The 13,664-nt window shown below is 43.3% G+C and overlaps 1 protein-coding gene across 4 annotated transcripts in view; it reads left to right on the top strand.

Moving 5' to 3' along the window:
• The first annotated feature begins 3,409 nt into the window (after positions 1-3,409).
• The window catches only part of WDFY2 (WD repeat and FYVE domain containing 2), a 119,966-nt gene continuing 109,711 nt past the window's right edge, over positions 3,410-13,664 (top strand). Inside the window, exon 1 of one of the 4 annotated variants that reach the window (XM_050950009.1) lies at positions 3,410-3,691. In XM_050950009.1, coding sequence (XP_050805966.1) covers positions 3,555-3,691 — 137 coding nt within the window. In that variant the 5' untranslated portion in view covers positions 3,410-3,554. Of the gene's footprint in view, positions 3,692-4,048; positions 4,121-13,664 lie in introns of those variants that run through there. The other 3 variants (XM_050950028.1, XM_050950036.1, XM_050950018.1) reach the window with 3 other exon arrangements.

Consider the following 13,664-nt stretch of genomic DNA (forward strand, 5'->3'; position numbering starts at 1 on the left):
CATCTTGTCTCTTGTTGATTAACACAGATTAAATTATACTGATATCATACAAACAAAGGTTAATTTTTTCAGAGGCAATCTACTATCCTTATGGGGGAATTTTTCTAGGACATTTTGAATAGTAAGGACCAATGCAGAAATTACTTTTCTCTCTTTCTCTGTTGTATCTTCCAAGAATACCATGCCTGTAACTGGGCTTCCTTCTGTTTCACAATTTACAGTAACAAAACCAAAAAACAAAAAAACCCACCTCCCTTGGATGATATCAACAGTTTTATTTCTCTCCATTTGTGCTTTCAGAGATCAGCTGCAAAAAGAATACAAAAGCCTCCAGGGTAGCAAGAGAGGCATGTATTGACTTTTTTTTCCCAAGTGCACATGCTTTTTAGGATGCAAATATACCACTTGTGGTGCTCAGACTCAGATCCAGTATTTCTGTATTACAAACAGTTGCAGAGTGGCCAGAAAAAAATCCAACGAGCCTCTCATACCTGTTGAATAAGCTAATAGCACTAGAAAAGAATAGCCGTAGACCTCTGTGAAGAAAAGGGGCATACCTATGTGGTTTCTTATTAGTTGCTGCAACAGGCTACAGTTTGTCAGATTTGAGGAAGAGAATTGCCAAAGGTGAAAGGTCTCAGGATTTATTTTACCATCGGAATGCAGGCTGACATTTGCCCCAGTCTAAACCAGAAAACCCAGGCCCCACTTTAGGAATGCATCTCCATTCAGAAAAAGTGCTGAAGTACATTCTTAAAGTATGTGCTTAAGTGCTTTCCTGCATTGGGAACCCAGTCCTGATAAAACTATGAAGAATATTGGACATCAGCTGTTGTTACTGGATGTAGCTGTAACTTGTGATCCTATCTGATTGAGACTCAGGGCTTGTCTACATCAGAAAGTTGCAGCGCTGGTGAGGGAGTTACAGCGCTGCAACTTAGGAGGTGTACACATCTGCAGGGCACCACCAGCGCTGCAACTCCCTGTTTGCAGCGCTGGCCGTACTCCCGTTTTGTCTCGGGTGTAGAGGATCCAGCGCTGGTGATCCAGCGCTGGTAATCAAGTATAGACACTTACCAGCGCTTTTCTTGACCTCCGTGGAATAAGCAGGTATCCCAGCATACCTGAGGAAGCCTCTGGTAATCAAGCTGGTCTCCTTCCCCGTCTTGCTCTCGCGTTCCCCGAACCCCGAGCAAGCAGGTCTCCTTCCCTGCGGTTTGCAGGGTGGTTCCGGGAACGCGAGAGCAAACCGCAGCGAAGCTGGTCTCCTTCCTCGGTTTGCTCTCTCGTTCCCCGAACCCCGAGCAAGCAGGTCTCCTTCCCTGCGGTTTGCAGGGGGGTTCGGGGAACGCGAGAGCAAACCGCAGCGAAGCTGGTCTCCTTCCTCGGTTTGCTCTCTCGTTCCCCGAACCCCGAGCAAGCAGGTCTTCCCTGCGGTTTGCAGGGTGGTTCCGGGAACGCGAGAGCAAACCGCGGCGAAGCTGGTCTCCTTCCTCGGTTTGCTCTCGCGTTCCCCGAACCCCGAGCAAGCAGGTCTCCTTCCCTGCGGTTTGCAGGGTGGTTCGGGGAACGCGAGAGCAAACCGGGAAAGGAGACCAGCTTCGCCGCGGTTTGCTCTCGCGTTCCCCGAACCACCCTGCAAACCGCAGGGAAGGAGACCTGCTTGTTCGGGAACGCGAGAGCAAACCGCGGCGAAGCTGGTCTCCTTTCCCGGTTTGCTCTCGCGTTCCCCGAACCCCCCTTGAAGCCGCCCAACAGCGCTGCAGTGTGGCCACATCTAACACCACTTGCAGCGCTGGCCCTATACAGCTGTACTAATACAGCTGTAACAACCAGCGCTGCAAAATTTTAGATGTAGACATGGCCTCAGTATAGAATTAAAAGGCATCTTCAGCTGCTTCCAAACTCAGTAGTTTGCTCTGTGACCCCAGTAGCCAAGGGCTCAAAACACTGCCTGAGGGAAGGGAGATTCTAAACCCACTGAACAGGAGTCGTTAACTTTGAGATTTTCTAATCCAAGTGAATCAACAAACTAAAACCCTTCCCAAGGCCAGGATATGAGATGATAAACTAGTGACCTATTTGAATATATAATTTGTATATTAATTCTTGTTTAAGATTATTTATACAGAAAGTTCATTGTTTAGTGTTGGAGGAGAGCAACTCTTGCTGTCATTCTTTACCATTATTACATGACATTACTAGTATTTTTGCAACATGTATGGACAGAGCTTGGATCCTGCAGCTTTCTCCTCTTCCACTGATCCTCTCTTTTGCCTTGTACCCTCCTGACCTACTTTGGTGCTCAAACCCCAACTGGTGAAACACTTTTTTCTTTTTATACTATGCAGAGGAATTAATCTTCAATAGGATATTCAACATGTGAAGACAACAGCAATTAGGAAAAGGACTGACAATTTTGAAGGAGTCCAGGGAGAATTCTTTTTAAAGTCATATTTATTAAAAATAACTAGGTTTCAGAGTGGTAGCTGTGTTAGTCTGTATCAGCAAAAACAAAGGTGTCTTTGTGGCATCTTAGAGATTAACAAAAGCCCAACTAAATTTATTAGTCTCGGAGGTGCGACAAGGACTCTTTAAAAAAACAAACAAAAAAACTAGTTAGTATTAGTAAAATTGATGTTTCTGGCATCAGAAGGAGCCCCTCAACACAAAGGTGATCCTAATTGTGCAGAGCTGGCATCCATGCTCTTATCCCACATACCTCTCTGCTTCCAGGGAGGGCAGCTTGAACGGAGGAAATGGGGTGGACGGAACACCCCTACAAGTTAATTAGCACCTGCTCTGACCCTGGAAGACAGACTCAGTCCAGCCGGCGCAGGCTCAGAGAGGGAGTAGCAAAGGTGACCCGTAGGGTTTATTTGCGCCCTTACCCGCCTGCTCAGCAATAGAGCCAGCCAAACCCCAGCCCGCTTAGGAGAGGCGGACACGGAACATGTCCTGCGCTCCATCAGGGTTAGGCTCCCATCACCCAAGTACCCCAATGGCATCAGGGCCGCCATCACCCTCCCTCAGTCGGGGAAGCCGAGCGCCGCGTTGGGCGTTTTGCGTCGGTGGATCGGAGCAAACCCAGAACGGGGAAGCCGGGGGCTGCCAAGCACCATCCGCACAATGTTACTGCAGCAGGAAGTGCCTCTCCCCCGCTGCTTCCCCGCCCCGCCTCGCCTCGCCTCGCCGCGCAGCCGCCGTCAGCACAGACAGAGGCTCCCCACACCCTCCTGGAGTGCGCCCAGACCGGCCAGCTTGCGCTCCAGGCAGGCTTCCCCGCTCCCGATTGGATGCCGGCTGCCGCGCGGGGGGAGGTGGTGGGGGCGGGGCTCCCGGAAGTGCCGCTGCCACATTGGCCCGGCGTGGGAGGGCGGGGCGCTTTAGTTGCAGGGGTGGCGCTGGTTGTCGCGCGAGCTGCTGTTTTGGTACCTGGTTCTGAGGGATTCCACGGGGCGCGAGTCGCGGTCCCTCCTCCTCCCTTTTCTGTTGTTGCTGCAGACCGGCGCCGCCCCCTGCCCCTCCGCAGCCGGAGCCCGGCGGCGCTGCCCATGGCCGCTGAGATCCAGCCCAAGGCGCTGACCCGCAAGCCCGTCCTGCTCAGCAAGGTGGAGGGATCCCAGGATGTAGTGAGCATGGCCGCGATCGTGCCCAAGGAGGACGGGGTCATCAGCGTCTCTGAGGACAGGTACTGGCAGGGGGAGGCGGGCACGCCGCTTCGGCCCCGCCTGCAGCCAGGGCGGCAGTGCCGGGGGTCCCCACGGATCGTGTGTGGGTCCGCGAGGGTGCCACGTGTGTGTGGGCGTGGGGGCTGGGGTCCCGCAGTGTTCTGCCTGCAGGGGGCAAGGGGCTCTGTATGCAAAAACCGGGGTGGGGATTGCTCTGCATGCATCAAACCTGTCCCCCTGGTTAGAAGGGCGATCCGCTGGGTGCCGGGCTGACCTGTTTTGCACAAAGCAACAACGAACGAGTTGCTCGGGCAGAGCATACTCCGAGTAGATTAAATATTGATCAGGCGTATTATGTGTGCACACTGCTCACTCTGCCATGGAGCTCACCGTGTCATGGTAACCCTGCTGCATCTGTCTGGGATGTGCATGATTCAGACTACACAGAGGTGAGCAAGAAGGATATGTTGTGGCTGATGGCTGGTCAAAACCGATAACGTATCTTTAATTAACTCTTATATCGGATGCTTCAAGGATTCCGTTTTGTGATCATACATGCTAAAATGGTCTGTCCTGAAAATTGAAGTGAGTCATTCTCCATAATATGCCTGTGTTACTGTAATCAGAAGTGGTGTGCAAGTCAGGACATGACTTTTCCTTTGTCATAAAAATGTATGGAGGGTTTCAGAAATGATGCTCCTTGAAAATTCATATCAGTATATTTACAGAAGCCAAACTGGGTTTTTTTCCAGTCCAACATTGTACTTCAGCAGGCCTTTAAAAATAACAGCTGTGCTGTGGTATGTGTGGGTTGGTAACTTCATAAGAAGGAGCTGCTAATGTTTGTAGCAAAATGTCATTCAAATTACTGTAGTCTCATTCAATTTCTCTTTATATTGTTGTCATCTTAAAATCAGCATTCAGAAAGATATGTCAAACTCAGTTGATAACAGTGAGCTACAACACTTTGCACTGAATAGCTTTTTGTGTATTTTAGTTTTATAAGCTACAGTTAGGTAAAACTGCTAGATTAGGGAATCAACAAACTTTTAAAACTTTCAATGCGGTTAGCTTATATTACTCTTTAATCTGTGTGTGTTTTGATGTGTAATTTGTCAGACCAGTTTAAACATCTGCAGCTTTTGACAAATCTGTGTGAGATTTATTTTGATACTAGACAGAAGACACTAATGTTATTCGCTGAAACAGCGCTTCTCATTCTTATCTAACAAAAACATTTCCTGGTAGTTCTTTTAAAAATAACTTATCTAAAGGGTAAGAAACTAGTCCAATATCCAGTATTGTAAAACTGCAAAAGTGTCTGGTATTTTTATAATTCTTAGTGGTCTTACTCCACAATATAAAAGTATGTCTTAAGCCATCCAATAATGCTTCTTTTCTTTTCTGAAAGAGTTCAGATTTACTTCATTTAGTGGCATTTCCTCTTACATCTAGAATGGTTTCATTTTGTTAACTCTATAGGAATGCTTTCCCTTAAAATATAAAATTGCCCCATGATCCTAATTGGAACCATTCTAAAATGTAGTTTCATCATCACTCAAGCAAAAATCACTTGACTTATCTGCCCCAACAGAATGTTTAAAAAAAAAAAAAAAAGATGGTTGGCCCACAGGCACACTATCTCAGATTCAGGATTTTGCTCTTTTATCAATGTACTTGTATAGAAAAAAACCTAAATTCTACCATAAGCTAGTTTCTGGTTAACTGTTTGATACATGAACTATACAAAATCTCATTAAAGTTCATCTATTCCCTGGGCTCCGATAAGCTCTATTATCTGCTATGAAAAGAAAACACTTAAGCTTCTAAGAGGCAGGTATACTGTGGAATTGATAGTGACTGAAAATGTGAAATCCACTTATTTTAAGTGTTATGGCCAAATTTTGCTATGTGAAACACTGAGTAAAGCATGAGTATAGTAGGAGTAAGAACTGGATACATTTATGGAGGATAGGTCCATCAATGACTATTAGCCAGGATGGGCAGGAATGGTGTCCCTAGCACATGCTTGCCAGAAGTTGGGAATGAGCGACAGGAGATGGGTGTTTTGATGATTATCTGTTCTGTTCATTCTCTCTGGAGCACCTGGCACTGGATACTGGGCTAGATGGGCCTTTGGTCTAATCCAGTAGGGCCATTCTTAAAATGATATGAGTTGGCGCATAGTGACGTGCTGAATTGTTCACTGATGTTCTACGCTGGAAGAAAATACTTCTCAAATATTCTTTATCTTAATAGAGTGAATGTACCTAGTATCTCTCCCTTAGAGAAAGAGAGAGAGTCCAGTTGTTCCTTGCACTACTTTTTACAAGGTACAACCCCTCCTAATTTTAAGTGCCAGAATAGCAGCATGACACTATAAGTTAATGGTCTGTACTTCATGTAGAGATTCTCTGTTAAAAAAGCCTTGGTCTAAAGGAGCATATAGTAAAGTGGAGATCTGGAGAGTGTCTCCAAGGAACATAGTATTTTAAAATCTTGTGGTCTGATGATTAATCTGCCTGTTGGTAAAACTGGTTAAAAGTGATTCCTTGCTTCTTAGCTGTAGATGTTTTGAGTGCTGTTGGCAGTACAGGGTGGATCTAGGAAAACTAGAGGTGCCTTTGTTAGGTAATCTGGAAACCTTCTGACTCTTCCACTTGATGCTATTACATTCTTTCATTAACTACACTTAATTCATTACTTTAGGTAGAAATGGATTTAGGTAAGTGGATGTTCATTTCTGGATTCATAACTGAAGTAGTACTTTATTTCAGTGGTCACTATTTCTTTTGCAGTTAAGGAATTTGAGTTCTGTTAAGCTTTATTTGGAGGAAACAGCAACTTGGGAGTAAACTTGTAGCCTTCTTGTTACGGAGACAAGAGCATGGTAGGGGAATGCACCAAGTGACAACATTTGCTTTCATCATTTCAGTGCTATGCTGCCTCCTAGTTTGATTTCCTGTTTAACATTGACTCTCATTCTGTATTGGCTCATGTACTCCAATTATGTAGTTGCTTTTAGAGATGGTTGGAAATTATAAATCACTAGTAATGAATGTGGAGAGTTTATGCCTGTTTCCTTTCCTTACAGAAGGAGGTAGTAGTTCTGGCTGAGGTGAGACCTATTATATGTAGAGCTCTGCAAATCTGCAGATGTCTGGATTATATCCGCAGATACAGATATCTGTGGACCACATTTCCGGATCGCAGATTGGATGCGGATAGAAATTTTGTATCTGCATAGGGCTCTAATTATGTGTGTCAGTTATATGTGACATACTCTGAAATGTATTAATTAGCTTCAGCTGGAATAACTTGTATCCAATATTTGGGATTAGGAGTTTTTTATGAATGCAAGGGAGTCATCAACTGACTCTTTGTTAAACATTGATGGTGTTAGGAAAAATCAAAGCGAGGCTTTAAGGTGCATGTCTATTTTGCATCATCTGGCTCTTCATTTCATAAACTGTCTAGGATAGGGGTCTTGATGTCTTTTTTTTGTATTTTGTTCAATGCCCAGAGTTGTGCCTGGGTTCATTGCTTTGTAAACTTTAAGGATCATTTTAAACAATAGCTAACAGTACCCTCATGGTTGATGCAATATGAGAACCTGAACAGAATGTACTTTATTTGTATAACAGCAACATTCTTAAAGTTGACTCTGTCAAAAATAAAGGATGTATTCATTTATTTTTAAAGTTCTTGAGATTTTTGGTTTCAATTTGTTTGAGTCGATATCCCACGTCATGATAAATATTAGGGAATGGTATAATGTATGTGATGTGGATGCACATTGGAACAAATACTTGTCTAACTTTATTTTGACTCTGTTTTAGAAGAAGTGAGTATAGTGAAAGTTAAAGCTTATCTAAGAACTTTTGTTTAAATCTGATAAGGTGAAGTTCTGAGAACAAGATTACAAGCTCTGCTAAAAAAAAAACTGTTGGATCTGACAGCCACTTAGGTCCCGGCCCGTAGAATCCTGTATCATACATAGCTTAGATTGAAAGTGTGCCAAAGATTTTTACACTTAAGGCTAAATGTTGGAATATTTAAGGTTCCAAAACTGAATGTCTTTTTGGTCTTAAATTTTCAGAGCCCCTTGAATTTAATGATACATATTGGCCAAATTCTCAAAGTTGCTGAGCATTCCTACTTCCCATTGACTTGAGAGAAAATCAGGGTGGATAGAATTTAATTTTTTCAAACCAAAAAAATCTAATATTTTTCTTTAAATCCTTTAAAAAACTAAACCTATTTGAAATTGACAACCAATGTTAAGGCCTAAATTTAATATCCATTAAAATAATTCAAAAAATATTAAGCATTACATGTTGGGTGCCAAGTTTTAAAAAAAGTCAAACAGCTGAGCTGCTGTAAGTCCCTGGCTAAGCACCTGGAGCTAGAGTTTGTTGAAGTGCTAAAAACCAGCTTTTGATGGTAGTAGCCTTGTCCGCAGGTGTGAGAGACTATTTTCTTTTTAGTTTATTCAGCTAGTTCATAATTTGTTCAAAGTTAAGAAACCAGCGTAAGTTGAAAAAGCAGACAAGTTTGTTCTCTTCCAGTTCTCAGTGGTTTGAGCATTGGCCTGCTAAACCCAGGGTTGTGAGTTCAATCCTTGAGGGAGCCATTAGGAAACAGATTACATATATTTTTTTTAACCCCAGTCTGGGAATTGGTCCTGCTTTGAGCAGAGGATTGGACTAAATGACCTCCTGAGGTCCCTTCCAACCCTGATATTCTATTCTATGATTGGCAAAGAATCCTGTGGCACCTTATAGACTAACAGACATTTTGGAGCATGAGCTTTTGTGGATGAATACCCACTTTGTCGCATGCATCCGACGAAGTGGGTATTCACCCACAAAAGCTCATGCTCCAAAACATCTGTTAGTCTATAAGGTGCCACAGGATTCTTTGCTGCTTTTACAGATCCAGACTAACACGGCTACCCCTCTGATACTTGACACTATTCTATTATTCTAATTCATGAATAAAAAACAGCTGAAAGGATTAGATCAGTTCTAAAATTTTTGAAGGGCATAGTGGTTTCTAATCATCAGTTGAATTTACTAAGCACAGATACTTTGAATAAATAGTTTTAAATGCAGAAGAGGTTTTGATAAACTTTCTAATAAAAATATTCCTATATAATTACTTAAATGTGTGTAGAACTAGTGTACTCCCCGACTAGCAAAAAGAAGCACAATTTAGTGTATAGGCTATATTTGGTTGCAAATCAGCATGTTTTAATAGTTACTAGCCAAAGAGAATCAACTTTACTTTAGGAAAATAACTAAAAAGTAAAAATGCAAAACACAGTTAAAATCAGTGTCTTGAATCAAGGTTTCCTGCTGTTTTAAATTATTACGATTGGTGATTTAAATCATTTCAGTTGAAATCAGACCACCCTGGAGGAGGTTGTGTGTGCAGGTCATTAGCATGCCACAAGTTCAAGTCACTGGACAAATATTAAATCTTCACCACAGCATTGTGAAGGAGGTAGCTATCCTTAGCTAAACATTGGATACTGAGGGAGAAATGGATTGACTTGCTTATTTGTCAGTGGTTGTAGTTCAGCCTTGTCTATATTGGCAAACGTTTGAAGCTACCAGCAGTGCAGCTCCACCAGTGTTGGGGGTGCTAGTGCAGTCTGGCTGCTAGTGTTTTAATCATTGTGTCCTCCAATCTAAACCTGCTCTGAGCAAGGTTGGATACATCATGGTGGTGGTGGCTGCCATTGGTCAGTCTGTACTACCAGCCAGAGAAGCATGGTAGGAGATCTACACCAATTTGCCAGTGTGCAGAACCTCCCTGACTGTGAATTCATATCTCTGGACTGTGCTCTCATCTCAGTGAAAGTCCTGGTCTTTAACTCCCATATAGCTGATTTTGAAAACTTGAGAGTTAAGGTCAAGCATTATATTTTTCCTGACTCCTCTGCGCCATTCTGATCCAATGGTGTAGCCCATCATGGAGGAATCATCAGAGCTCATCATCTGATTTTCTCTGTCATTTTCTAAAATGCATTAGTTGTAATATCTTAAAAGGAAACAAAACTTAGACAAGTAATTGTATGCCATAAAGAGTAATAAGTTTGAAGTGAACTATAAAAATAAATGTGTACTCCCCCCTCTACTCTGTTGTGTTGCTGCAGCACCTACCGGGCCCACCATCATCGTACTAGGTACTGTACAAACATAACAGATGAAGACCCCTGAAAGTTTGCATTCTCAGTTCATATTGGCCTCTCTCTTCACTCCACATCCAATGAAGTGTAAAAAATTAACTTGTACTGCTCACGCTGTGTTGCAACTTGAGGTTTTCATCAGGCTTTTTCAATTTAGGTCAGCATAGTTTGTCTTAACATATCTGTCCATGGAGTGTCTTCTGGGCATGTTAGTCAGCAATTCTGTTAGAGAATTTGTACGGCAAAAGGTTTTGATCTGCAGAAGGAATTTAGATTTCCACACTATACTGGTGTTGCTCAATATGGTTGTAGGGAAAGCACACTTCACCATAATTGACATCAGCATAATTTTTCAGTGTGCTTTTGAGTATGCTTGTGAAAAACTCTAAGAGGTATAGAAATTTGTCCTTTCAACAGTTAAATACGCAGAATAAACTCTGGTTCCTTGTATCTTCTCGGCCATGTCCAGGGAGTCAGGCGTATAGTGGCGTAGGCTATATCTTAAGAATTTATTTTAAATCACACCTGGGAAGTATTTTAAGGAAGAGGTGAAAATTCAGTGGTCTGAATGTAGCACCCCAAAGAGAGGATGTGGTGGAGTGCAATACTGTGAAGCTTAGTTCTTGAATCCATTGCTGCAGCAGATGTGGTGTGCACCAGACAGTTAACTTCTACTGTGAACCAGTGGTCAAGAGGGAGCGTGCCATCAGTGCAAAACCTGAGTGTGTTGGCAGTAGGTGTTTAAGTGTGGTGTGTCTTCTCTATACAGGCTTTGTATGCATTCCCAATCCAGTTTACTGCAGGAGTAGTAGTTACTTAAACAGTTCCATAGTTGTGGATTCTGCTTTATGGGTGAACAAAATGACAGTTCCCTGCCCTGAAGAGCTTACAAAATGGTTTAACTGCAATAAAGAAAGGAAAAATCAAATGCACAACTACAAAACGGGGAATAACTGAGTTAGGTGTCGGTACTACTGAAAAGGTTCTGGGCATTGTAGTGGAACACAAGTTGAATGAGAGTCAACAATGTGATGCAGTTGCAAAAAAAAGGCTAATATTTTGGGATGTGTTAACAGGAGCGTTGTATGTAAGACACAGGAGGTAATTGTCCTGCTCTGGTTGGCACTGATGAGGCCTGTGTCCAATTCTGGGCACCAAATTTTAGGAAATATATGGACAAATTTATCCTGCAGTGGTGTTCTGCGGTTCTCCCGCTCGTAGACTGGGCCTTGTGCTACAGTACCCTGTGTATCAACCATTGTTATCCTGAAAGTTGGATTGAGTTCGGGCATCTGTGATTCTTGCTTTCAGAAGTCAGTAACCAGTGGTATATCTTGATAAACCAGCCTTCCTAAAACCAAAGTGTTGGTTTGTTTTAGCAATAGGAACAAAGCATTAGAGAGAAGTTTCAAAACAGTCTACATGCATGTCTATTTTACCTAAGCACTGCCATCCTTTGATGGGGACCGAGAGTCTAGCTTCTCCAAGCACCCCAACAGGGTCCTGTGTCTGTCTGGTTCCCCCAGATATTTACTACCCTTCTCCCTTTTTAATTCTGCCAGTGTTCCTTTGTTCTTCCTAGCTGAGTGGAGAGGAGGCAAAATCATAACAGTTTATAGGTCTTGAGCCATTCTCTTCTTTCCTGACTGTTTTTCCAGACAGCGACATGTTGAGCAAAACCAGTATTTTCATACAGGGAACACCCTAATAGCCAGGCCAACACACAAAATTAACAAATTACCAAGCACCTCCAAATCCCTGTTACCTTCCTTTGAATGGTGAAATTAATACTGCACTGTCATATAAGCAAGAATAGGGAGTGGTGGTAGTGCTGATACACTTCATTGCTCATGTTGGCACATCATTTTGATACAATAGTGGACAATAGTCTGATTATGATCTTTTAGGCCAGGGTCAGCAACCTCTGGCACGTGGCTCACCAGGATAAGCACCCTGGTTGGCCTATCCAGTTTATCTGCCGTGTCGGCAAGTTCGGCCAATCGTGGCTCCCACTGGCCATGGTTCGCCGTCCCAGGCCAATGGGGACAGCAGGAAACCATGGCCAGCACATCCCTCGCCCACGCGGCTTCCCGCAGCCCCCGTTGACATGGGGTAGTGAACCGTTGTGAACCGTCTGCAGACGCGGCAGATAAACAAACTGGCCCGGCACCCTGACGGGTCGGCAACCTCTGGCACACAGTTCCTGTTTTAGGCTTAGAAAGCAAATAGGCCTGTGAAATGTGAAAATAATTTGCCTTTTACCTGTTAGCAATTTCAGCTGAAGACCCACCAACTCACGTGGAGTCACTTGTATGCTGGTTTTTTTTTTTAATCATTTGTAGATACTGGCTTCCAAAATTAAACTGAAGCACTTAAAGTGTCTAAAGCAACTTCCCTGTCAAGTTTTTTGCGCACACTAAAATGAGGGATATTAGGTTTCAATCAGATGAGTTGTTTGTTAGTGAAATATATCTGTAGACATTAAAATAAAAAAGCAAATTCTATTTAAAGGGACACTATCAATGTGAAATCTAGTCAACTGTAAAAATAATTAATAGTAGCTTTACGCAGTACACCTGCCAATTTCTTCACTATTTTTTTTCCCCCTCTCCCCTGTGGATGGTTTTGGAGGGTGAAAGGAAAGGGGGGAACTCAGACAAACAAAAGAGGAAATAGACTGACTACACAGAGTAAATGCTAAAAGGCATAAAAAGTAAGCAAATTAGGGGGGAAAGGAATGTCTGGGGATCAGCACATAATAGGACTTCTTTTGTGTGAGGTCCCCATGATGTTGGTGAAGATACTTGCTACAGATGATCAAGAATATTTCTTTAAATGTCATCCTTTCTAGGATGTACTGCACTGGTGTGAGGGACTCATGGAGAAAATAATCAAGTATCACAGATCTGTCAGGTTTATTATACCCCTAACCTGTAGTAAAACTAACTCATAATCAGAGTTAAGAATGACATTTTCCATGGCAGTGAAAAGGATACCTTACATCAGTGGTGGGCAACCTGCAGGCCGCATGTGGCCTGTCAAGGTAGTCTGCTGGCAGGCTGCCAGACAGTTTGTTTACACTTGTATGGCTGCCTGCAGCTCCCAGTGGCTGTGGTTCACCGTTCCCGGCCAATTGGAGCTGCGGGAAGCGGCATGGACCACAGGGATGTGCTGGCTGCTGCTTTCTGCAGCTCCCATTGGCTGGGAACGGTGAACCTTGGCCACTGGCAGCTGCGGGCGCCTGTGTAAATGTAAACAAACTGTCTGGCGGCCTGCCAGCAGATTACCCTGACGGTCTGCATGTAGCCTGCAGGCCACTGGTTGCCCACCACTGTCTTACATCCTATTCTTGCCTATCAAAAATGGGCCCTATGCTGAAAACTAGTCTGTCAGAACATCTAAAATTGAACTTTGGAAGTGTTTATTGGGCCTATTTACATCTCCCATTGTACTCAAATATTCTATATGCTTCTGTAGCCACCAAGGAGACTACTAGTCTTGCTGATACAAGATTGCTCTCCTTAAAGAGCAAGAATTTGTCCAGTATAACTGCAGGTTTTCGTGGTTCCCTTGCATTAGAAATTGGGAGTGATATTTCTTTTGCTGGGGCAGCTTTTGCAGCCCTTATTAGCTAAGAATAGATATTCCTTACTCTTGTTAGATTCTTACAAGTTGGAGGAAGGGGGAAGCTTTTTGCTTAAGCGATCAACTCTGATTGGAAGGGGAAAAAGGCCACTGTAATTGCAGCAGTATGGTTCTATAAGGGGAAACATTTGCACAACCTAGGGACTCTAATTAAT

This window comes from Gopherus flavomarginatus, chromosome 1, assembly GCF_025201925.1.
Source record: "Gopherus flavomarginatus isolate rGopFla2 chromosome 1, rGopFla2.mat.asm, whole genome shotgun sequence".
NCBI lineage: Eukaryota > Metazoa > Chordata > Testudines > Testudinidae > Gopherus > Gopherus flavomarginatus.